The 27166-nt window shown below is 37.9% G+C and overlaps 1 protein-coding gene across 7 annotated transcripts in view; it reads left to right on the plus strand.

Annotated features, from left to right (window-relative positions):
- Positions 1-27166, plus strand: part of KMT2E (lysine methyltransferase 2E (inactive)) — a 61383-nt gene that overhangs the window by 11171 nt on the left and 23046 nt on the right. For 4 of the 7 annotated variants that reach the window (XM_075208764.1, XM_075208768.1, XM_075208770.1 and 1 more), the window contains exons 2-12: positions 3575-3759; positions 6102-6216; positions 11077-11300; positions 11546-11626; positions 11946-12004; positions 13444-13497; positions 15437-15609; positions 20453-20491; positions 22451-22681; positions 25071-25201; positions 27024-27141. In XM_075208764.1, coding sequence (XP_075064865.1) covers positions 3689-3759; positions 6102-6216; positions 11077-11300; positions 11546-11626; positions 11946-12004; positions 13444-13497; positions 15437-15609; positions 20453-20491; positions 22451-22681; positions 25071-25201; positions 27024-27141 — 1296 coding nt within the window. In that variant the 5' untranslated portion in view covers positions 3575-3688. Of the gene's footprint in view, positions 1-1871; positions 1890-3574; positions 3760-6101; positions 6217-11076; positions 11301-11545; positions 11627-11945; positions 12005-13443; positions 13498-15436; positions 15610-20452; positions 20492-22450; positions 22682-25070; positions 25202-27023; positions 27142-27166 lie in introns of those variants that run through there. The other 3 variants (XM_075208769.1, XM_075208771.1, XM_075208766.1) reach the window with 2 other exon arrangements.

The following is a 27166-nucleotide window of genomic DNA, read 5'->3' on the forward strand; positions in this document are numbered from 1 at the left end:
GTTGGTTGTTAAGGAATCAATATTTCTGGGGTGTAGTGCTCCACTTTCTGTGGGGAGCTAACTTGCTGCTGGTGGTCCTTGTGCTGAGGTGCAGTTTAATAACTGCACATCAGTATGGTGTCTCAGGGTGCAGGTTGCAACCTAAATACATACACATAAACCACAATCATTTTAATTTCAATTACATTTTTTTATCAGCCTTAACCCCAGAGATAAATGTGTGTTGCATAAACAATGCTTTATTTGCAATGTGACTGGTGTTTTCATTTGCCCCCCAAAACGCTATTTCTTCAGTTGCACTGGTTTTATAAATGTCACTCATAACAATACTATGGATTGTGGCATCATTGTGCGGGTACAAAACACCTGTTGTCATGCGGGAGTAAAAAAAAAAAAAAGCATACATCCAACATCCTGGCTATTCCAAGGAGGTACCACAACCAGGTTATTATTGTGAAGATGTTTATAATATAATGAGAGAGCGAGAGATATTATTGTTATCCTCCTTCCCCTTTATTGTGACTATAAAGCAGGAGATTAAATGAATGTTCCATGAAAGAAGGTTATGAGCTTTAACTATCTCATGCCTGCACTTCAGAATGAATATCCTTCAGAAAGGGTAGGTCCACTTTTTTTTTTGTAGCCTTTTTCTTTTTGTTGCTTGTGTGCGCAAAATAAAATCTATTTTTGCAATATAATCCCTATCATGGGTTATTGGCTGCTTTGTCCTGGTTCCCATTCTCTATCTAAAGTTTTATAATATTTTTGCTGCTCAAGTTTGGTATAGCAGGTGTCATCTGCTTGTGAGCTGGATTTAATAAAAGTATGTTGTCACTTAATAAAGACTACACAAGTGCTGCTCATAGATTTGGCTCTACAGCTGAATTTTTATTTTGAGCTTGCTCATGTATGACACCCAACAAAATATGACTCTTTGGGGGAAAAAGCAATGACCTACCTACTGTGTCTCACAGATCTGTCAAGCTAGATAGTCAACACATAGGCCATGCCCAGATGTCCTATTGTTTACATTGAGTTTATTCTAAAATGGAATGTATAGGTCTGTTAAAGAAAACTAAATATGAGGATTACATGTAATGAACATTACTTTGTATTGACTATACAATAGGTATTCATTGTAAACCTTTTCATAATAACCACCTCCCACATTCATATCGTAGTATGATGTTTAAAATAAACTAATAACACACTGCAGCAAAGGTTTGTAATGAGGTGCTCCTTCAGGTTGATTTCCTCTACTTAGTCTTTGATTTTCTATAGGTTTTCTTGGGGATGAATATATTTTTTCGGATATATATATATATATATATATATATATATATATATATATATATATATATATTTGTTTGTTTTTTGTACATATGTGTGTGTATAGTAAAAACAGGTGAAAAACATAAATCTTCCACAATTCTTCCCATAGCAACGTCTACACAATTAATTTGGGTCACAGAATATGCTTGTTAATAAGAGAAGTATAGGTGTTTTTCTGTGTGTGGTTTACTTTGTGAAGCTTTATTATTGTCCTATTTTACAATAGCATGTTTTAAAACACTACAAAATGGCTTTGGATGTCAGGAGCACATGCTCTAACAGTAGGGGCGCTGTGTGCTGCTTATGAGTTTTATGTGATCGAGAGTCTCTTCTTCCTGTGGGGAAACATGGGTGATGATGTCACTAACATCACCAGTGTTTCAGATCTGTCTTTGTTCTCAGGAAGCGATTGGGTGTCTAGGACACCTGATAGCTTTTGGTATATGAGCTGGCTTCCTCCCGACTCACTAACGTTGTTAATCACTGATGTGATTAGCAGTGCATTCTGAGAGAGACCATATTTATAAATGCAGCTTTCTGGTAGTGGAGAAACATAGGTGGGTCTGGAAAGGGTTAAATATGTTTTAAAGGGCCATTACAAATAAAATACAGGTTGGCTTATAAACGTAAACTGGAAATATTTAAATGTGAGTGTATATATTTGAATCTGATTCATTTCCGAAATTTAAGATCAAGCTGTGACTTTTTCTAGATGTACTTGCAGTCATCCCACTAATTGGGGGGGGTGGTGTTGCTGTTCAGACCAATAAGTAACCGCAAGGTTGCAATTTACAGCTTTTTATTGGTTCTCCTGTTTATACCCGTTTTCAGTGACTGTTTTAGAATATCAGTTTACTTTATTAAAAGAGCAAGCTCAAGTTAGCCATGTAGCAAATAAAGTATTGCAAAACATTGTTAGTATAACGATATATCATGGCATTAGAAAAAAAGCTATTTTTTTACTTAGTGTGTTGTGTCAGAATTGTAACCTGTCAAAATGTGGTTATATTGGACTGTACAGAAAAAAAAAATCCATAAATTGTCTAATATGGAAGTGTGCAGCTTATACTATTGCCTATTGCTGCTTCAAAACATAGCATAAGGTATTTTAAAATATATATAATATTTTATTTGAGTGTATAGAGAAGATTCAAGCTTAAGATATACTTTGAACAGTTCTTATTTCATATGTAGAAAATAGTTAAGTTGAGTATAATGTTATTTTTCATATTTTATTCAGCTTGTTAATATTCCGATTCTGATACATTTGAATGTCTGAAAAGTAGTATCATTAGCACCTGTGTTGTATATTTTTTGTGTTTTTTTTAGATATTTTTAAATCTTGATTGGGCAGACTCTACATCTCTGTCCAGTAACTTCTCAGTATGAAGCAGGGGATTGGTGTACTCCATGTCTGGTGAAATAACACAAGGTTTATACCAATACTAGCGCGTATTGTTAAACGAAATGCTGTTATGATTTAATAGGTTGTCTCGTTCCTGACCTCTCCTAATTTCAGCTGCTTTGGAGTGCATCTTTCATAAATCCTTATCAGAACTGAGATTAGTTAAGGATCAGAACAAGGTGTAAGCAGTTTTCTTAAAGCAGCCTTGGCACATAAAGACAGCTACATATTAATGGGCGTTACAGTGGTTTGCAGTAATGTCTCATAATGCTGGGGCCCTGAGTTCTATTCTGACCACTGGAACAGACACTCCTGTAAATATACTATTAAACTTATATATGAGCATATAACATAAAAAGATATATATGTGTGTATGTATATGTGTATAATATATAAAAAAGCTATATATATCTATATCTATGCTCTGGAGATAATTTCTGTGATGTCCGCAACCTGCATGAAGCTTCCTACTTTTCGGACAAGCTTTGAAAAAGACTTTATTGTAGGAAGTACCAAAGAAGGATTACCAGTTTAATAACTTATTTTGTGACAAATGGTGTGTGTGGTAATAATTTGTACTTGCAATTACTATCTTACTGAGTCTTTATACTATTGATTTTTGGATTTTCCAAAACTGGTTTTGCAGAACAGCCTAATTTTGTGTCTTACGATTTGAGACTGTGAAAAGATAGATGGTTGAAGGAGGAAGAGTTGCATCTCCAAAATGTTTGTAATATTTACAGGTATTGGAGGTTTATGCTGCTAATGTTTGCTGCTTTCTTAAAGAATAAAGGAACTTCTGCTTATGTTTTCCTTCGTCTTCCTTTCTCACTATAGAGTTTGTGGATGCACTTAGATGTTTGCAATGAGCACTGTGGCTGGCATGCCCCAGTGTTTTGGATCCCGATGCAGCGGACACCATAGTAATCGAGTTTATCAGAAGCGAACGTCATGAGCATAGTGGTCCCTTTGCGGGTTGAGACAGCAGAAACTCCATATTTAGAAATGGCTGCAGGCTCAGAGTAAGTAAAATCTTTATGTTGGATTTAAAAATATAACCTTTTGCATTACTTAATCAGGAGTTGAACTGCACTTCAGCTTCACAAATGCATGGATATTCTTTTGACTCATAAAATCAGGACCCTTGTTGTGGCATGTGAGCTTCATTACTTTGGCCAAAGCACCTCACCGACCCACCCCATCCCTTATTAATTTTCTTTTCTTAGTATTAGCCTAGCAACAGACTATGCATAAGCTAGACATAATTTTGTTATCCCCCTGTACAAGGAATGAGCAAACTCATGGAGTTGTTTACTGTTTCTTTATCTGCTCCTTGTCATAGTTTGGGAGCTTGCCAAACGTGACCAAGCATCATATGTGGTCACAATGCACCTTCAATTATATCGCACTTATCTCCTTCTGCAAGGCCACAACCCAATGTCATTTTTATTAGGAGAGGATTATCTCAATTTTAAAGAGCCGTTTGGTGGGAATAAAGGCATTATGGGTAGATGAAATAAACAATAGCAACTGCACTGAATGGTTAGTTCTAATAGAATACTTTCTGTTACTATCTTGGAAGCCATATAAAGTCCCATAAGAATATTTTTAGACCTGTATCAATATTTACCTTTTAACAAATATAAAGAATAAAAATATGGTTAGTCGTCTTACTGTTATTTTAAAACAAAATAATGGAAAAAAAAAAATATTTAGATGCAAGACTGGTTCACATTTGCCATTTTAGTGAAATCTTTCTGGTCCCCTGTTAATTGAGTATGTAGCTGTGTATCTACAAAGTACAGGATGATTCAAAAGTCGCAGTACACCCTTTCATTTCAAAAACTCTACAGGAATTGGGTCAATTGGCCGATTTCAAGATGGCGCCCATGTTTGGTACATACCGTAAAAGATAGACCACGTCACCCATACCTTACTGGAGTATTCAGGTTTCCCAATTTCCTGTAGAGTTTTTGAAATAAAAGGGTGTACTGCGACTTTTGAAACGCCCTGTATAATCAGACTATTGATTTGAGTGTTTTTGAAAGTCTGGCAGTACACTGGTCATGCATCTGTCCTTAACTATTTACAAAAATAAGAATGAGAAATACAGCTCTTAGCATGAAATCCTGGTTTTTAGTTATGTACATATTTTCAACTTTCATTTTTTAGTTGCCCTCTATTTATAGGTTTGATTTGTAAGTCTGTACTACTTTACACAGAGTAGATCCAGATATCTGGGTTTCTTTTTAAAATTCAACGTTGTCAAGAAGTCAACTATAACAGTCACACAATTATTTCAGAAATTTATCGGAACAAAATAAATTTCAGTTAATTAATTTAAATGATGCATTTTTAGCTTTAAATGGGAGTAGATAGATAGTAGTTGGTTGGTATGCACTTGGTCCTCACCTTGCAGTGAATATTGAATATTGGTTTGTGGGTTTTATGTTTGGGATTGGTTTCAGCATGTTTTAGTTGTCCCCATGTCTTTATAATCCTTTTGTTTTTTGTCCTCTTCTCCCCTACAAAACATCTTTTTTTTGGTCTTGAAAAATTGAGTTATTAACCGAAAAATAGCTTCTTGTGAGGTACATAACAATGGTTCATATAACTTGAAGTATAACAATTATATTTTTCTGAATTACATATACATTTGTGAATAGTAACAGTTTGATCCATTTTGCTGTTTTAGGTTTGGTATCTTTAAATGTTGTGATGATACATCTTAACTACTCTATTGTGTATGCTCCCATTACAGCTTAAATGTTTTATATTTAATTGCATTGTATATTTACACAGGAGCCTTACATATAATAGAAGTATATAACAAGCAACATGCACTGTCATTGATTCTAGCACTGGTTACAAGTTTTCACCTGACCTGATCACTGTTTTATAAATTCATAGTTGGCAAACAGAGCTAACATACTGTATGTTGTCAGTATAGCACAAATGTGATTTTTGTGCCCTCTGCACTTGGAGAAAAGCATCTTAATCAGTACACCCATGTTGTGGCCACCTAAACCCACTCACAACATCCGCTTCTCCTTCTAGTAGCACTTGCACTCAATCAGAAGTGGTGTATTTATATGTGTGTGTATTTATCATGTGTATGTATGTGTGTGTGTGTGTATATATGTGTGTGTATATATGTGTGTGTGTGTGTGTGTGTGTGTGTATATATATATATATATATATATATATATATATATATATATATATATATATATATATATATATATATTCTATATCGCACACACGTCAAAATGGAAATTAGAAATGCTATAGACATCTGTTAACTTGGGATTCACTCTGGTTCTGTTTTTTTTTCTAAAGAGCACTTTTCCTTCTCTTCATGTAGACCAGAATCCGTAGAAGCAAGCCCAGTTGTAGTTGAAAAGTCAAACAGTTATCCCCACCAGTTATATACCAGCAGCTCTCATCACTCGCACAGTTATATCGGCTTGCCTTATGCGGTAAGTGTTGGGTGTAGATATTTGTATGCAGTGAGATGGTTTTTGTTTTGTTTTTTTTGCTATGGTTATATTGGCATTAACACCATAGACAAAAAAAGAAACAACTTTTATGATGAATATTAAAAATAATGGTCTTTCAGAATAAGGATAGCTGAAGGTAACCATGTACCAAAATATATAAACATTGCGGGCAGCACGGTGGCTAAGTGGTTAGCACTTTTGCCTCACAGCGCTGGGGTCATAAGTTCAATTCCCGACCTTGGCCTTATCTGTGTGGAGTTTGTATGTTCTCCCTGTGTTTGCGTGGGTTTCCTCCGGGTGCTCCAGTTTCCTCCCACACTCCAAAAAACATACTAGTAGGTTAATTGGCTGCTCTCAAAATTGACCCTGGTCTCTCTCTCTCTCTGTGTTTGTTAGGGAATTTAGACTGTAAGCTCCAATGGGGCAGGGACTGATGTGAATGAGTTCTCTGTACAGTGCTGCGGAATCAATGGCACTATATAAATAAATGATGATGATTGCTCCCGACAGTGTTGTTTATCACTGCTGTGCAGGTGCCTTACTCATCCTTATACATGGACAATAACTTTAAATAACTTACTGACTTCTAGACAGAAAAACACAGAAGAAAAAAAAGTTTTTTCTCTTGTACAGCCATTTGGGGCACACTGCTGACCATGGCTACAGAGGGAGCTGTGCTGACAGAAAGGCACTGATTTTTACTAACTTGTCTGGCCTGCTCCCACTCCTCTATGACCCCTGGATGGGAGGACCATCAGTTTTTAACAAGTGCCTATGAAGTATGGCACGTTTTTAAATTAGTTTTTTTAATTTTATTTTTATTTTAGTTTTGACAGATAGCAGTGTTCAAGGATTGAACACCGCCGACGAGAACAAGGATGACGCTGTCTGTCCTCTCTTGCCGTCCCCTGCTCTCAACCTATGGGCTCCCATCAAAAGGTCACAGTGCACAGGGACCCTGAAGTTGCACCAGGGCAGCGAGGACTGCGGCATGCAGCCCCAGTCTCAAACAGGTGTGTTTGAGAAGTGGCTGTTGGCGATCTCCACCCCCCGGCTACTGAGGAGGCTGGCAGCAATGGATCTTGAAGATAGCAGGGGAGAGAAGGCAGGAAGCTGTAGCTTGTTCACCTCCCACCAGGTTCTGTTAAAGCTCAGCTGGAGCTGCCATGTTTAAAGTGGCAGAGAGGAGGAGGTGCTTCTTCCTGATGGGTGGCACCTCTTCTCTTGTCAGATTTTTTTTTTTGTGAGGAAAACCCCACCAGTTTAGCCTGCTCCCTTGTCTTTGCAGTGTCTGGTAACTTCTTTACCTGGGAAGGAAATTTTTATATCTGGCTGTGTGGTATTGTGACTGTTTTAACCTATGTGTCGTTGTTGTTATTATTACTATACTCTTTCCATTACTGTTTGAGTACCTTTTCTCACTTGTCTCTGTACTCTCTTGGGTTAATTGAGTACTGAACCTTTCCCATTTTAGATTATTTTACACTCTTCTGTATTGACGACTGACTTATAGAATACATGTTTCTCTCTCCTGCCATTAGGGGACACTGTGAGACATTGGGGTATAGTAGTGGGTGTGGAGTTTAGGCACTTATCAACTTCTTTGATCTCTACTCTCCTCCCCTACTATGCCCCTCCTCTCCTGTGGATACCTCAGGTTTTTTTTAAGTGCCTTAGGAGTGAGGACTTTTTGGTATAGGCTCCTGCCTATACCTAGTTTAGTTTATAGATGGGTAAAGTGCAAGAATACTCTAATTGTTTTCAACTGTGTTTCTCTGTTCCTATTTTTCTTTCTGTGTTTTTGCATTGTCAGAAAAAGGCTTGAGTTGCACTTCCAAGGTTGCGGACTCAGCTCAGTGGTGTACTTCCACATGCTCTAGGTGTCAAGAGACGTTACCCATTGGACGGTCAGACCTGGATACCCATGTGTGGCTTGTGAGTCTAAGAATCTTTATCTGCTTTCATCTTGAGGGTACGAACCTGGCGTGGTGGAGTCCAGCTAAGCTAAGAAACTGGCTACATCCATTGTGGAGCACAGACGGGAAAATGCGCGTACAGATTCTGGCCTTTCAAAAATGGGTGGAAACCATGCATCGAGCATTTTCCATTGTTCAGTGCATAAAGGTTATGGAACGTATGGTTTCTTTTTTTGCAGCTAGTATCTTGTTTTAGAAGGGCCGTGAATAGAAGTCCAATCCTCAATTGGCAACACAGTTCTGTCTGTCGTCACTGACCTGTCAATCTATCTTGTGGTGGCTGAAGATGAGGATTCTGACAGGCACATCTCTTTGTGTGGGACTGGACCATAGTAACTACAGACGCCAGCCTACATGGCTTGTTTGCGGTGCCACTGAACCTCCGTCTTCAGGGGCTTTGGTCTCAGGTTGAGGCAAGACTGGCCTTCAGTGTTCTCGAGCTGTAGGCAGTTTTCAACACTCTGTACACACGGTTCTTTCTGAGAAACGGACCTATTCGAGGTCCGTCCAATAATGACACAGCGTTGCCATACATTAAACGTGGGGGGGGGGGGGGGCGCACGCAGAAGTTCCCTTGGCATAAAGGAGGCAAGCAGAATCAGGTGTTGAGTGGAACATCATGTTCTGGCCATATCAGCAATTAACCCAGGGGTGGACAATTGTGAAGCTGGCTACTAAAGTCTACATGCCATTATAAAGCGGAATAGTCCCTCCATCCTTAGGTGTTCGGGCAGATTGCGTACAGGTGTGGTTAGTCAGAGGTCGGCATGTTGGCCTCTTGGCTGAAGCACAAAGTGGCCCGTTATTTTGCCAGGACTAAGGATCCGTAGGCATCCCTAGTGGATGCCATGTATGTTCCCTGAAATTATTGGCTGATGTGTATCTTTCCTTTGATTCCTATGTTACTTCAGGTGCTAAAGAAGGCCAAGAGGGAAGAAGTGCAGGTAATTCTGCTGGCACCAGACTGGCCAAGAAGATCCTGGTACACCGATCATGGCGATAGAACCATGGCTGGCTTTAACAGTCTGGCGGCTGAGGCCCTGATTCTCCACAGAAAAGGTTTCTCTGACAGTCATCCAGACGATGACTAAGGGCCAGAAAACCGTTGTCTTCTAAGAATTTTCACCAGATTTGGAAGTCCTTTATAGGTTGGTGTGAACAGTGAGGTGCACCCACTTCTTAATTTTGTTCTTGTCTTTCCTCCTGGATGGCCTGGACAAGGGCCTGCATTTGGCTTCTCTTAAGGTTCAGGTCTCGGCCTTGTCTGTCTTTTTCCAAAGACAACTAGCTGTTGACGGAGGTCCACACCTTTCTTCAGGGGGTACTTCACGTTCAACCACCTCTTCAGCTTTGCAACAGTCGTAGTTTGAACCTTTAGAATCCGTTCCCTTAAAAATTCTGACCTGGAAGGTCTCCTTTTTACTTGCCATATCATCTTCGAGATCGGGACTTCCGAATTTGCAGTCCGGTTCACTGGATTCGCTCCTTCTGTTTGATTTGGTTTGGGCTTTGCGGATCGATATGGATCGTACGACAACGTAACAGACAGTTGCCAGATGGATTAAAACTACTATTCGGCAAGCTTATCTCTTAGCAGGTTCCCCTTTTTTCCTAGAGGATATTATGGCTCACTCCACCCGGTTGGTCAGTGCCTCCTGTGCGGGAAGAAATGGAGCATATAGGTCTTGCAATTGTGTCTGGTAGCTAACTGGTCCTCCGTGCTTCAATGACTCTCTCCAAAGACGCCAGTTTTGGCCGAAAAGTTTTGCGCGCAGCACGTTCTGCGTGTATTCACTCATAAGGGCAGCTTTAGAATGCTCCCATTGTTAGTAGTGTCCCCCCAAATGGCTGTGCAAGAGATAAGAGGGTTTTTGTACTCGCTGTAAAATCTGTTTCTCTTAAACCATTTTGTCTATTAATAAAGTGATCTGAAACTGTACAACCACTTTAATCAACATTTCAGTTAAACAACAATGCTGACCATTTTTACCAAAAGAATGATTCTCTTGGGAGATATGCTTTTATTTACTTACACCAAACTCACTGTTATGCAAGTTGCCTGATAAGACTGCTAAACCTATGCACTTTAATATTAATATATTAGACATAACATTAAAGTGCACATTTCATTCTTGCCCTGACTGTCCACTCTTTGTTTAAAAGTCTGCTCTCCCCTACCACAGAAGACACATCCAACAATTTTTAGACAGTGACAAAAAGTTGTGTACCATTTTTCTTTCTCTGTAAACTTGCTCCGATTTATCTGGACAGGAGATTATATGTGAATCGACCAATATAGTGCATTTTTTTTTTTTTTTTTTTTGTACATTAGCAGTTTTCTAACTCTCCTGTTAACTGAATCTACCCAAAATGGAATCCAACACATTCTTAGTTAAGTATAAACCTACCAGTTATACAGACTTTGGTTTATAATCTTAGACTGTGATCCTGGTTAGCTCTGGGAGTGCTGCTAATTTTCCATTCTAAAATAGCACTTTAAATGGGGTGTGGATGCATAGGCAAATAGGAAGCCACAACCTCCGTTTCCTATTGGTCAATGCATCATACAGCCCCAGTTTTTGTCTGAACTTGATTGGTTGATTCATACACAATTGTAATAACAGTTATGTATTATATGCAGTATGTGAGAAATTTCCAAGACACATTTTTCATATTGAATTTTATTTCTTGCATATTTAGTTGTCAGTCAATTTTAAAATGAAACTGAAACATATTTTTGCAATAATTAATATGCCAGTGCTTTTATATAAAATTGTTCATCCAGTTGTAAGTATTGATGCAGTAATTTGGCTCATTTGTTTAATTTTCTCTTTTTTGGATTTTTTTTTATGTGGAAACATAGGATCACAACTATGGTGCTCGCCCTCCACCAACACCACCGGCATCTCCGCCCCCTGTTCTTATTAAGAATGAAGTGAACATATTTACAACTCCTCATTTTGATGAGACATCTAGTGCTACAACCATCAGCACTTCAGAAGATGGAAGCTATGGAACAGATGTCACTCGATGTATCTGCGGCTTTACCCATGATGACGGGTACATGATTTGTTGTGACAAATGCAGGTATGAGAGTAAGTTTCAGTAAATATGTGAAATATCTGTTTGCTGAAAATGTGTTCATTCCTGTAATTGCTGTACATTTTCTACATATGTAATGTACAGTATATGGTTTGAAACATTCTTATTGACCTTTTTCCACTGAGACCTGAATAAAAGGGACTGGGAATGATTGATGTCTAATAGATAGATGGTCTCTTCACATTTATACCAAGCCTATCTGCAATGTTTTTTTTTATTTAATTTTTCAGTGTCTGGCAACATATAGATTGCATGGGTATCGATAGACAAAATATTCCAGATATCTACTTATGTGAGCGCTGTCAGCCTCGGTAAGTGGTTTCACGTTGCTTTTGCATAAATGTATATATCTATATGAAAATGTACTTATTTCTGTAAAGTTACTCTGTTTGGATTATCCTACTAACTCCATCCACCCTACTTGTGCATAATTCATCATTAACCAAAATGTTTATTAATAATAAAATGCTGGTTGTTTAAGCACAGAACTCTGCAAACCACCATTAAGCTGTTATAGGAATTCATTCTTTGTAGTTACAATTTGTTAATTTTTACAGCATTCAACTTATTCTTCATGTACATTTTGCCATGCTAGTTTTGATTGACTAAACTTTTTTACTTTTCTGACAGGGCTCTGGACAGAGAACGAGCAATATTGCTTCAACAAAGAAAAAGAGAGCATTTGTCAGGTAGGTGTGAAGTAGGTTTGCATAACACTTGTGAATTTTAATTCTAGGGGGGGAATTCAATTTCCGCATTGCCTGCAATTACGGTAGAAATGTATGTTCATTTTTAGAGGTGTCAGGTAAAAATGAGCAGCGATTGTCAAATCTCTGCTGTGAACTTTCTCATGGGCGTTCTGGAAACGCTTGGTGGCAAATTGGTGTTCCCCCATTGCCTCAAAGTAAAATGCAAACATGTATGGCATATCTAAGTATCCTAGTGTCAATCTTCCATAACCACCAATTCCTAAACAAGTTGAATGACTTTTTATTAATGGGAAAATGTCCTCTGGGATAATTTATAGGGTCCAATTTGTTCCCTGTTCATTCTACGAATGTAAAGAGACACATACATTATAAAGTTACACACGTCTCTTGTTTACTTTAGGGATATACAGTCTGTCTTAAAATACATGAATTATAGCAGTATACTGATGTCACTAAGTACAGCTTCAAAACGATTCTTAAATTCTGACATCACTGCTTAGTTTCTTTAACTTCAATTTAAAAAGCAATGTTAACAATAACTTCTCCAGATCCCCTTTAATGTTCACTTAATGAACGTTTTTTGTTTTTTCCTCATTTGTATGAATTAACTGTTTATGTGGCGGGAAGGCTGAGAATTTTTGTGATTGTCTGATGGCTTAATATATTTTTACCTAAGGCATGTGCCAGACATTTCATAATGTCCCTGTTTTGAAGCAAAATGCATTCAGTGGTTTTAATCGCTGTATTTAACTACCCTATATAATAAAAGTTGATATTGGGTTCCTGAACATATGAATGCTCTATGGTGTATGAGATAGCATCCAGAAAGCTGCATAGATTATTGAGTCATGATTTGATTAGCTATGGACACAGCTCTAATGTAAGCTATTGTAATTGATTGTGTCAAATTTTGTTAACATGAAATTTTGACTTTTTGTTGCTTAACACATTTTCACATTATTCAAGTTTTTAAATGGCTTAAGATTATATTTTTATTTCTATTATCATGAGAGAAAACACTTCTGAAATGAGCTCTGACAATGATGTATTTCATTTTTGCCCATACTGTTTAGAACAAAGTTAACTTTGTACATCACTTTGAATCGTAAACAATGCCCAAAATGGCCAGTGATAAAAATCAAAACCCATTCATTGGAAATAACTTTATTAGCCACTAATATATGCTTATTTTATTTTTATGATCTTAATTTTTGAGCATTGCTATTTTAGATGCAGTTACATAGATCATCTTCATAGTTGGGACAATGGTGAAGCCTATTAAGGAGGCAATACTTTCTTTGCCATTAGGTGAACAGATCAATCTGGTCATGCTCAGAGGCAAAGAGTTTTAGTGCACTGATGTTATTTATTGAGTGCCACATACCTTTTGGGCTATAACTTTTGTGACTCTAATGCAGATGATCTTCAAACGTGCTACAATGGTAGAGGCAACAACGGAAGCCTTTTATCTGGTAGGTACCATTTCAAGTGTGACACCCCCCACTCCTTAATTACTCACAATTCTTCTTTTCAACAAACTGAGTTTCCTTTCCTTCTAAATTTCTCAAGATTCCTTTTTGGCTGATTTTCCAATTTAGTAATGTATTGCTGTGTGTTTCAATTTATTCTGTATGCCTCTTTTGCCTTTCTTGTAGGATAAGTGGCCTTTAGTTTTTATGCTTAAGTGATATATAATAAAGTCCTACTCTTATTATTGTGCCTAATTAGTACTTGAAACAACTTGATAGCAATAGTCAAAGCAATAGAATTACCAAACCTAAAAAGGGAAAGTGGAGGTGTTGCCCAGAGCAACCAATCCGATTCTATCATATTTTAGAATGTACTAGATAAATGATTGCTAGCATCTGTATGGTTTCTATTGGCAAGACCTCTGTTTTTCGTTTTTAGAAGGTTTGGTAAATCTAACCCAAAGGGGCATATTCAATTGTTGGTGTTTTTCGCCACGGAAAAAGTATTACCGTTTATTGCAGTAATACTAAGCCGGATTTCAACTCGCAGCTCCCTGAGCCGCGAGCTGAAATCCAGCGTGAAATGTACCGTAATAACTGTATTTGCAATGACGGTAATAGTGCTTGCGCCACGTTACTTTAGGCAGTAACACCAACAATTGAATATGCCCCAAAGTATTATATTTAATTTGCCATATGCTCGACATAGACAGCCCTCGCACTTGTTGCTCCTAGACGCTTCCACTTCATAATAACAGCACTTGAAGTTGACTGGGGTAGCTCAAGCTGGATAAAGTTAACAAACCTATCTGTTGGAAAGATGGCATTCTATGACAGAGCCACGTTGAAAGTCACTGAGCTCTTCAGTACTACCCACTCAAATGCGAATGTCTGACTATGAAGATTGTATGCCCCTGTTAGCAATGGGTGTTGCTGAAATGGGCAAATACACTAATTAGATGGTGTCAGGCACAATCACATATGAGTATATATGTGAGTGTGTGAGACCCATTTGTCACTGCTATCTAAGCTATGTTTTTTTTTTTTTTGCATGTAAACAGATGTTATAAAAGTGAAGTGGAAAAAGTAGAAGGGACCCCCAACACACACAGCCCATTGTATATAAAACATTTATGATCACACTCGTTGCTAGTGAAATGTGCAATAAAGTACATGTACTGGGTATATCTATAAATGTTACAGGTATACTATATTTCAAATGTATCTAGTTTGTGTAATCCCACATAGTGCATGTTTCCCCTATTTCTCTTTCAAAATTCATTTATGGTTTATTATTGCATAAAAAATGTCAGATGGAGTTTTTGTTAACTTTTACTTTAAACCGTATTACTGCATTGCATTAATTAAAACAATTAGATTCTAAAATAATGTGGTGATATAAGCTGAAGAGGAGAGCAAAATAGGGAGCAAATAATATATTGTTTTATCCTTTTTGTTTTGTGTACATTATTGCTGATACATAATCTATCACAAATTCTGTACTTTAAACTCCTTAGAATGTAGCACTACAGGAATTCTTGGTTCTACCTAAGAGAGGCACCTGTTTTTAGTTTTGCTTGTTTAATGCATATCCAATTATAGCCTATTTATTTTAGCCTTATTTTCACCTCCAACAATACTGTAAAAAAACAACAAAAAAACAGGTGCCTCTCACCAAATAGTAGAAAAGTGGGCATTGATTTTTAATGTGAGAAGTTGGTAGCTTTTTTTTTACTTTTGTTCTTTACAAAGGCTTTTAACCTTTTCAAGGACCATGCTGCTCTGCTACAATACAAAACTTTAAACCCTTTAAATATGGCCTATTTTTTCCACTTTATTGTGTTCTAAAGTGCACAAATTGTATATGACATGTATATGTAGCAAATGGTTTATCCACTAAGTTTCATTTAAAATTTTTTGATATGTCTATCTAATTTTAAAGATGGTGATACCAGTGCAACTGAGAGTTGTGATGAAGTTCCTATGGAGCTCTATACTGCCTTCCAGCACACTCCTACAACACTTACTCTCACTGCCACCAGAGTAACAAAGGTGAATGACAAGAAGAGGAAGAAAAGTGGAGAAAAGGAACAAAATACAGCAAAATCTAAAAAGGCAAGATGAACTAATATAATTGAGTTTACATACAGAGCTTTTAACAAATCACTATATATAAGGTACAACATATATTGAAATAGAGAAAGATAGAGATTTATATCTAACTTGACTCTCCAAACAAATGATGAAATCAAGCGGTCTTAAATTTGATATTTCAATCCCTGCTGAGATCATTATCAAGGTCATAAAAGTGCATTACAAACTAAATGCAAATATGGTTGCTCACAATGCACTAGAATGTCATGCCCATGAATTTGTCAGATTTAGCATGATCCTGCTCCTATAGTTTTTAGTGGACTAAGCATAGTTCTATTTCTTCGCTCCTTTAAAAAGTCTGTAAAGTGCCTTTTTGTTACAGAGTCTGTTATCACAAACATGTTGTACTATAATATATAAATACCTAGTCAATGCATTTATTTTTATAAAACTTTATTTAATAAAACCTTTCTTTGCTAATGAATCGTGTACGTTGGGTTTGGCTCATCCCTTGGTTATGGAGACACTTCGAGTCTGTTTTGTGACAAGTTAAGGTCATTTTATATAAAACTAGATTTAATTCACATCCGTACGATTGCAACACACTGGCGCAAATTTGTTTGTATACTTAAACTTGAATGGGCATGTGTGAAAATACATGTTCCTTTTAATGAATTAACTTATTTTAACAATCATAAATCTATATATAGCTATGACAGATGTATTTAGGAGAGTGACACACTTGTTTTTATTGCATCGTAAGGGCACATGTCTGGAACATGGCGCGTAGGGACACCACTTTCCTAATGCCCCGTCAACAGAACAGTCATATGGGTATGTGTAGGAGCTGTTTGACACAAGAGTTACCGCTTTGACATTGCTTAAAGTACTGACACAGACTGCATGGTGGGGAACGTTTTATGTATTTTGACCGTCGGAGGACATCCACATTCCTGTATACATAAATAAATAGTAATAATAATAATGGTGGGTTAAGCTTCATTTATTTTGTCCGTCTGAGAACATTCGCACACACAGGCACCTGGTCATGAAGGTTACAGCCCTGTTCAACCACTGTGTCATTTCAGCAAGTTTGATCCTTTTTTTTAAAGCTGTTATGTGGTTCTTTTATGTATATTTTCACCACCAACCAGTTCTGATCTTTCAGTATGGAGGGTTCAGCCATGAGGCATGCGGCAGTCACACCCAGGTACCCGGCATGTTTGGATAAACTTGATTATGTGCTTCTCCATAGCTTGGATCTCCTATCTGTCCCTCCCAGTTTTTTTTCTCTGAATTTCTTTACAACCTGAAAGGAAGTAGAGCAGTTCATTACAGCTCTGCGAAATACAGAGAAGGCAAAGTCCTTTTGCCTAACAAAACTGTGTGCTACACTGACCTGTGGAAGCTTTGGCTGGGCACTGGTCCCGTGTTGTCAGGTCCCTAACACCGCTTCTCTACTGACGTGGAGGTGTCGACCGAACGCTTGAACACTTTTCCCACTGTCACAAGCGATTTGTTAATCATCTAATCTGTTGTTCTGTAGCTGGACCGGTTCTGAAAAGAAACAGATTGGTAAATGACCGAGGTAAAAGTCAAAAACATATATCAGACACAAGATTTTCTACTTACCATCAACATCAATGTGCATCTCCTCAAAATTCTTGGCTTTGAATTCAGCCAGTCTTCCACTCTCGAGAGCCATTAACAGTTTGTTGATCTTTGGGAGTTAAAGGGTACTTTCTGGGTGGTGGTAATACTGCCGGTGCACCCTGATGTCCTGCCCAAGGAAGTCTGTAGTTGATCCAATTCTGTGTCGTTTAGGTTGAGGACATTAGAGAGTGGCAACATGTTTTCGAAGCTTCGTGGAAGACAGCGTGTGGGGATGTTAAGCTGTTTTTGCCAGGTGTGGGCTTGTTGCCTCTTTAGTTTAGCGTACATCTCTTCATGTGTCACCACAAATACAGTGCATCCGGAAAGTATTCACAGCGCTTCACTTTTTCCACATTTTCTTATGCTACAGCCTTATTCCAAAATGGAATAAATTCCTTTTCCCCCACAAAATTCTACACACAATACTCCATAATGACAACGTGAAAAGTTTTTGTTTTTTTTTGAGATTTTCGTGAATTTATTAAAAATAAAAAACTAAGAAATCTCATGTACATAAGTATTCATAGTCTTTGCCATGAAGCTCAAAATTGAGCTCGGGTGCATCCTGTTTCCACTGATCATCCTTGAGGTGTTCCTACAGCTTGATTGGAGGCCACCTTGATAAATTCAGTTGATTGGATAGGATTTGCAAAGGCACACACCTGTCTATATAAAGTCCCACACTTGACAGTGCATGTCAGAGCAAAAACCAAGCATGAAGTCAAGGAATTGTCTGTAGACCTCCGAGACAGGATTGTCTCGAGGCACAAATCTGGGGAAGGGTATAGAAAAATATCTGCTTCTTTGAAGGTCCCAATGAGCACAGTGGCCTCCATCATCCGTAAATGGAAGAAGTTCGGAACCACCAGGACTCTTCCTAGAGCTTGTCCGGCTGTCTAAACTGAGCGATCGGGGGAGAAGGGCCCTAATCGGGGCGGTGACCAAGAACCCAATGGTCACTCTGTCAGAGCTACAGCATTCTTCTGCTGAGAGAGGAAAACCTTCCAGAAGGACAACCATCTCTGTAGCAATCCACTAATCAGGCCTGTATGGTAGATTGGCCAGATGGAAGTCACTCCTTAGTAAAAAGCACATGGCAAGCCGCCTGAAGGAGACTCGGACCATGAGAAACAAAATTCTCTGGTCTGATGAGGCAGATTGAACTCTGGTGTGAATGCCAGGCGTCATGTTTTGAGGAAACCAGGCATCGCTCATCACCAGGCGAATGCCATCCCTACAGTGAAGCATGATGGTGGCAGCATCATGCTGTGGGGATGTTTTTACAGCGGCAGGAACTGGGAGACTAGTCAGGATAGAGGGAAAGATGAATGCAGCAATGTACAGAGACATCCTGGATGAAAACCTGCTCCAGAGCGCTCTTGACCTCAGACTGGGGCGACAGTTCATCTTTTAGCCGGACAACGACCCTAAGCACACAGCCAAGATATCAAAGGAGTGGCTTCAGGACAACTCTGTGAATGTCCTTGAGTGGCCCAGCCAGAGCCCAGACTTGAATCCAATTGAACATCTCTGGAAAGATCTGAAAATGGCTGTGCACCGACGCTTCTCATCCAACCTGACGGAGCTTGAGAGGTGCTGCAAAGAGGAATGGGCGAAATTGCCCAAAGATAGGTGTGCCAAGCTTGTGGTATCATATTCAAAAAGACTTGAGGCTGTAATTGCTGTCAAGGGTGCATCAACAAAGTATTGAGCAAAGGCTGTGAATATTTTTTGTACATGTGATTTCTTAGTTTTTTATTTTTAATAAATTTGCAAAAATCTCAAAAACTTCACGTTGTCATTATGGGGTGTTGTGTGTAAAATTTTGAGGTGAAAAGGGAATTTATTCCATTTTGAAATAAGGCTGTAACATAACAAGATGTGGAAAAAGTGAAGCACTGTGAATACTTTCTGGATGCACTGTATTTTACAAACAAGCCTTGGCAGGCTGCACAGTGCATGAAGCCTTCGTCATCCATCTCTTTGTCTGGAAGTTTGCATAGGACCAGAATACCATGTTTTGTCCTCATTGCCTCACCATTGTGTGCAAAATTGAGCTGATTGCGAAGATGTGCCAATTGCATGCACCTTTCTTTCAAGTGCTTGGGGAGTTTCATGGCCCAGGCTACTTCAGTCTCATTGCAGAGAACATGCTCCATATACCAGGCTATTTGAGAGGGGCTTTTCAAAGTACAGGCAGTAGAGCCATTAAAGTTTCTGGATAGCGCTTGGACAGACAACGCTTCGTCTCTCTGACCCTCTGTGTTTAAACACCGCTGCCAGCAGGTCGAAAATGGTCGTGCATAGAACACATCTCTGGGTACCTGCACTTTGCTCCACTGGTGGGCAATTGGGCATTACCGCTGGTGATTGAACTGCACTCCTCTCAAGGGCACTCAGAAGTGTAAGGGGTATCCACATCTCCACTGCTCTCCTGGCTATATTCTGAGTCTCCTGGTGGGCTCTATCATGCTCCACTCTCCCCTCTTAACTTTTAGCAGCAGACCAATTTCGACCGTGTCTTTATCCCCGTCAAGTGTACAAAGTGCAGGAACAATGTGTGTGCCTACATATGTATGACCTCTTGAGGCGGCACGTGCGTGTGCGCGCACACACACTCCCCTCCACATCAGACACACGCACACTTTTGATCCGACAAAAGTGACTTGCGAGGACATGCCAGATTTTTATGTAGTGCGTATCATGAATGTCCCCTGCATTGATTTAGCCTTGGGAAGTTTTGTGGGGACCTAATTTTTTTGACCCAGCTATGACTAAGGTTCCCACAGTGTTGGTGTGTAAATAGGTCAATGTCTCCACAAGCATAGGAATGCAAGTACACGCACACCGTAATCTAAAATTACATATTTATATAATGATCACTAAATATTGCAAATCTAGTTGCAAAAATTAACTTATCAGAGCATACGATTTTAAACGTGCCGTTAGATTAACTTTTTCACTTAATTTCATATTGAGTGTAAATTGAGTCTCATCTCAAGTTCTGTTACAATATCGGAGAGTTTAGAACATTTATGAATGTTACATGATATTTTCCTTTTTGATCAACTTGTGTGTTTGGTTTATTGGCCTTTTTTAAAGATACAAGTGTAGTTTTACATGAAGGTGACAGGTGCTCCTAATTTCTCAAACAGACAGTGAAATGATGACTTTTTTTTTATTTTTTATTTTTTTTTTATTTTATGTGCAGGCCTTCCGAGAAGGATCTAGAAAATCTTCTCGAGTTAAGGTAAAGTAGTCACAGTTTTACTTGTGTAGTTACAGGATATAGAATCTACTGGGCGCTCCACTCAGATATGCAGCTGGATATGTAACTGTGAACTCCACAGGTATTCACATATAACAGTTTACAAAACAAACAAATTGTTACATACACTTGCGCTCTCTTTTCCAACTCAAAAGGTTCTCATGAATAGCCCCTTGTACAATAGTGGGCTTTCTTATTCAGTGTATTCAATCTTCAATATTGTTCACATGTCATAAAAAACACACAACACAATATAGTGTAATTTGTTAACATCACAGGGAAAAATATTCCACCACCACTATAAATATAGATAGTGAAACTGATGTCTAAACAGGGATCCACAACAGTGATGTTCCTTCAGGGAAATATAACCCCTTTCGGGTGTAAGCTTACAGAAAAGCAGTGTATCATGCGCCTTATCACGATCTTTACATCCTGTAAGTCTCCTTCCCTTAGGTATCAGACATCCTGAATGTTCATCTCAGCACATGCAGTGAAATAAAATCTAGGAAGAAATCCTCGTGTATTACATTTAAAAATTAATTGCAACAAAAGATAAAACAGCACTATTCTCCCACATGGAGCTGTGCTTACAAATAAAACTCGTACCAGAGATACATCTTTAACGTGCACATAGTAAGATCTTTGTATGATGTTAAACACAAACAATCACGCGTTTCAACCCTTAAAACGAGGGTCTTTATCCTTGATAAAGACCCTCGTTTTAAGGGTTGAAACGCGTTGGCTAAGTCGAGATTACCGGAAGATCATCCCAGGTGACATATGGCGTGATTGTTTGTGTTTAACATCATACAAAGATCTTACTATGTGCACGTTAAAGATGTATCTCTGGTACGAGTTTTATTTGTAAGCACAGCTCCATGTGGGAGAATAGTGCTGTTTTATCTTTTGTTGCAATAAATTTTTAAATGTAATACACGAGGATTTCTTCCTTGATTTTATTTCACTGCATGTGCTGAGATGAACATTCAGGATGTCTGATACCTAAGGGAAGGAGACTTACAGGATGTAAAGATCGTGATAAGGCGCATGATACACTGCTTTTCTGTAAGCTTACACCCGAAAGGGGTTATATTTCCCTGAAGGAACATCAGTTTCACTATCCATATTTATAGTGGTGGTGGAATATTTTTCCCTGTGATGTTAACAAATTACACTATATTGTGTTGTATGTTTTTTATGACATGTGAACGATATTGAAGATTGAATACACTGAATAAGAAAGCCCACTATTGTACAAGGGGCCATTCAAGAGAACCTTTTGAGTTGGAAAAGAGAGCGCAAGTGTATGTAACAATTTGTTTGTTTTGTATACAGTTTTACTTGTTGTTGTTGTTGTGTACATTTGTTTATATTTATAAAATGTTTCTAATGCATAGTCTTGTCTGCTGAGTGATAGTTGAGCGAGAGATTTCCCACACAGTTTTCAGTGCTGTTTGTTTTTATATTGAGCATAACATTTATTCAAATCAAAATTGGCAGAAAACTATTTAGTAACTAGTGTACTACACTTGGCCGACTTAATAGGGTAAATTTAAAAATTTCTGCTTTACACAATTTGATTTGTAAGTTGAACATTTATTAGTGTTAAAAACTTAGCAGTTCATTAATTACTGTGAAAAAACCCCCCTCAAAAACATTAATAGCACTTTTTATGTTTGCATATTCCTTTGTAGAATACATTGTGTCCAATTGTGTAACAATAATTATGTGTGATTTAAACAGTAATAAAACTGTTTGGGGACACACTTTTTGTTAACCGTCGCAAACCATTACAATGAACCAGAAACCTTTTGGTAAAACAGATTATCCAAACTGTTAGTGTATCCACAATGATCATTCAAAAATGGTATAAATGTGTCCTATATTTATGAAAGCCTGCGTATAACATTGTTTTCTGAATCTTTCCATTAATTTTAGGGTACTGCTCCAGAAATTGATCCTTCTGACAATACCACATATGGATGGGAGAGTAAAATCAAAGCTTGGATGGACCACTATGAAGAAGCAAGTAACAACCAGTACAGTGAAGGAGTTCAAAGAGAGGCACAAAGGATAGCTCTAAGACTTGGTTACGACAGTGACAAAAACGAGCAGATTGGAAAGACCAACTTCAGTACCAGCAATCTCATGTTTAAGCCACCCGTAGAGGCGAGTCTCTTTCAATGAATCTGCTTAAACTATTGGTAACCTTTTTATAGGGCTATATCCCTTGAAAAAGTTAAAGCAGTGATATTTGCTGTATAAAAAAGGAAAAGCCCTCTCTGTTGTAAATGGCACAAAGAAAATGTGAGGTGTTAATTTTACAGTTAAGCTTAAACGTACCTGCTTGTAATCCACTGTCAAGTATCTTCATTCATCTAATTACATCTATAGTATTACTAACCCTAGAATTAAGTTAAAATCGCCTCTTCCTTCGTTGTGAACAGGAATATAAGTTGCAATAAAAGTTGACAGTTTTTTTTTTTTTTTGTTTTTTAGTTATGGTTGGTAGGTGGTAGTAGTAGTGTGAAACATAAAAGCATAAAACTCCATATTGAGCATGTTTATTAAATGCACTTACAGTTTAAAGTGGCATAAATTACTTTAGTAAACAACAAGGCTCCTCTAGTTCCGTGTTAAGATATTATCTTAATCTTCAGGCATAAGGGGACCGCAAATTACTTGTGTGGCAATGTATATCTAGGTACTTTTCCCAGATGGCAGTGCAGCTGTCCTGATATTTTACATGTGGATTGGTGAGTTTATATATTGAGACTTGTAAATCAAGTTTCTTTGAGATTAAAAGGAAACTGAGTAAGCTCATTCCTATCATGTCGTCTTTTTTTTTTTTAAAGGTCACTCACCCCAGCTAGGGGACCAAGGATGGAGGAAGACCTCAGTCTATCCATCCCTTGTGAAGCACACCCTAGCCCCCCCCTGCTAAAATAAACTTGTAAATAAAATGAATAATAATAAAAAAAAATATATATCTAAATCCAGGGCAGAAGCCCTAAAAGCATACCCAACTCCTAAGGGCACTAAAACTAAATTGAGTTCTCTTCCTGTGGGGGAGGGGGTGGCAGGGGTGGAGCTACTCGCAGATTCTACTGTTTAAGTGCCTGACTCCCGGGACCACCAGCTTATACTCCTATGTTTCGCAGTGTCCCCCAATGGACTAAGAGAGAGGAATTTTTTGGTGGGTACAAAAATCCTATTTTTGGGGGGAGCACCCCTCCCCTTTCATCCAAGTTGAGTGCACTGGAGATCTTGTGCTATGGAGTAGTTAAGGGTGTGGGCTAAGGCTTGAACTCCTCCCCTATTCCAGTAGTTGGTGACTTTTCTTTTTTTCTACACTGCTGCTTATGGCAGTATTATTCGTTCATTTTACTTTTTCTTTTTAGCATATTGCAGCTGTGGCATCAGCAAAGCATAGATGGCTGTGATGTGAATGAAGCTGGGTGAGGAGGTACCATTGCCGCCTCTGCCCCCTGCTTCCAACAAGACATGGCCATCGGGGGAGCCGGTCACTACCACCGCAGGTCAGCATGGCATGGTCCCCAACCTTCCTTCAGGCACTGGAGTCCGCTTCCTCAGGAAGTGGACTTCTTTGCCTTTCCTGGGGATGCTGCTCGTCACCTGCCATAGGGTGTTCTTGCCATAGTACAAGATTTTATTCACAGGGAGTAGTAAAGTCTCTGTTCACTCACAGACAGACCTCTGTTCATTTTGCTGGAATGTATTGGAGACGTTGGTCCTGACTTTCTTTTGCTTCTTTTTGTTCCCTCTGATTTGCTTGTGGAGCTTGGTTAGTAAAAGAGCTAGCTTCCTTCCTGCAGAGGGGTATGAAGGGTGGTGAGGAGTTCACTCCTGATTAAGCCTCTTTACCACAAAATCTCCAGTATACCCCAATGAGCTATGAGAAAAGGCTTTAACTCATACATAAAAGTCACATTTCAAGCAGCTAAAATGGTATGAAGCAAAATCTGGGGCGTCTCCTCGCCTGTATTTTTAAGTGTGGCAACTCCTTAGCAATGTAAGTGCTCTGAAAAAAACCCAAAAAACAATGTTGATGTCAGTGATTATTCTAACTAGTGCAAATTTGTGTCTACATAGCATAATATTCATACTATATTTTGCCCAAAACATGCAAACACCATTAAACCAGAAATAGATCTGGATAAAAAGAGACGAGCAGGTCTCTAATAAGATTAGACAAGAAGCAATTTCTGTAATGTCCCACACATTGCCTATTCCATCTTATCAATTGTGTTCGTTTAACAGTTAAGTATTGTTGCAGGGTTTTTAGTTTTGTTTTACTATCTAAACACTCGTACGTGTTTGTGAGGATTCTTCCTTTATGGACTGTGCCAGTCTATTGTTTTTCATACCCTTTATAAAATGATTGAATTGAAGCTGTAAATATTTAAAAACATCTTATTTTAACATTTTATTAAGTTTTACAATACCCAAACATAATCCCATCGAGAACTAGGTTTTTTTTTGTTTTTCTTTTTATACATTTTATAAAATGTATATTTATTCTGACTTTCTCCAATAGAGCTATCTGCAGAAGAACAAAAAAATATTAAAAGCTGCAAAAGACCTGCTTCCTGAAACTTTAATTATTGAATATAGAGGAAAATTCATGCTACGGGAGCAGTTTGAGGCTAATGGATATTTTTTTAAGCGGTATGTATGCTTCCCAAGGTGCAATTAAATGTTAGCCATGGACTTAAAATCAACTTTGGCCCCTGTACCCAAAAATAATCACTATAATTATTTTATTGGCTTGGCTGTATCAAGCAATCCTCTTTCCAGTTCTTTATTTTGCATTGTCAAATGTAAAGGTACATACAATCGTGTAACAGAACAATGGTATAAAACTGTATGCACAAGCCGATATACAATACTGTACAAAAGTTTTAGGCAGGTGGGGAAAAAAATGCTGCAAGGTAAGAATGCTTTTAAAAATAGAAGTGGTGTTTGTTTTTATCAATTAGCAAACTGTAAAGTAGATGAGCAGAAGAAAAATCTAAATCAAATCAGTATTTGGTGTGACCACCCTCTACCTTCAAACCAGCATCAATTCTTCTAGGTACACTTGCACACCGTTTTTGAAGGAACTCGGAAGGGTTTTAACTTTTTTTAGTTTTAGTAATATTGTAAACGATATTTTTAGCTTTAATGTTAAGGTAAGTAACATTAACATCAAGGAAGGGGAATGAGATAAGCAGAGTGGAAGAGAGAATCCTAAATAATTCAAGTGAGTCATAGAAAGTTAATTGACTTGTAATTTTCTTGTAATACAAAAATGTCTAAACAATTAGCTGTTTTTGAATAAAATATGTTGGAGTAACTGGACTTCACCATTTACTTTCCTTGCTGGACATGCCCACTTGAGAGTTCAACTACTAATTTCATGTAGCTTTTATTACACACTTGGAAATGCTCAGTCTGCTCTCCAGCAGTCTATAATTATTTTATAGGGTGCTGCAGATTCTGTAGCATTGGACAGACAGCCTTACATATAAGGCATCCATAAATATGGATGCCTTACATATAAGGCATCCATAAATATGGAAAACAAAATGGCATCAATACAATAACCAAAGTAAAATGAAAACAATAATCATAATATCAAAGATGTATAATTCAGAGAGGCATAGTAACACATACATAGATTGTCATGATCTAGCAATCGCAACTAGCACAAGTACAGGTAAAAAATCTGTGTGTGAGTGAACAAGCAGCAGAGGATTCAGCATAAAACATGGCATCAGGGTCATACAAGGTAGACAGACATTGGACATCGGGTAGAGAAAGGGCCCTTATTGTCAGAGCTAAAATCTAGTCCTTGAAATTTAGCCTGCATGAAAAATATACATTTTAACTTGGTGATATGATAAACTATTATGTTTCTTTGAGGCTGCTCTAGTGATTTTGCTTGGCCTTGCAGTATTGTTTATTGAGATATAAGGTTCTGCTAGAAATGCAGAGAATGGGCTTCTAAGAGTGAGTGATTTCGGATTCACTTATTGAGTAATTGTCTAAGACATTTTTGTATTCTAGCCCATTTATGGAAATATATATTGCCTTGTTATTATAGACCTCCATTAAATAGAGGCATAATTGGGCACGTATACAAATACACTGCTTTTGTTTGTTGTGTTCAGAATGCTGTGGAGTCTTCACTTGCACAATAGTTTACAGTCCTAGGCCAAAAAAAACGAAATAATAAAATAATGAATTTTTTAATTTGATACATTCCCAATATTTTTTAATATTACACAGCACATATAGCAATAGTAATTGAATGATCCCACCCATTGGTTTATGTATATCGCTTTGCTAATGAATGCCACAACAGTGCATACATAGTATAGCTATCCATGTATAACTATCTGTTTTGGGATTATATTGCATTAAAATTATAAGCATATAAAATCTTTTCAGCTTCTTTAACAAATATTTTAATTTATTAACGATATGTATTTTTTTTTCCCCTCTATAGGCCATACCCTTTTGTTTTGTTTTATTCTAAATTTCATGGATTAGAAATGTGTGTTGATGCAAGGACATTTGGTAATGAAGCTAGATTCATCAGACGATCTTGTAGTCCTAATGCTGAGGTATGTTTATATAAAACATAATGCA

The sequence above is a fragment of the Mixophyes fleayi genome, chromosome 4, assembly GCF_038048845.1.
Source record: "Mixophyes fleayi isolate aMixFle1 chromosome 4, aMixFle1.hap1, whole genome shotgun sequence".
Lineage (NCBI taxonomy): Eukaryota > Metazoa > Chordata > Amphibia > Anura > Limnodynastidae > Mixophyes > Mixophyes fleayi.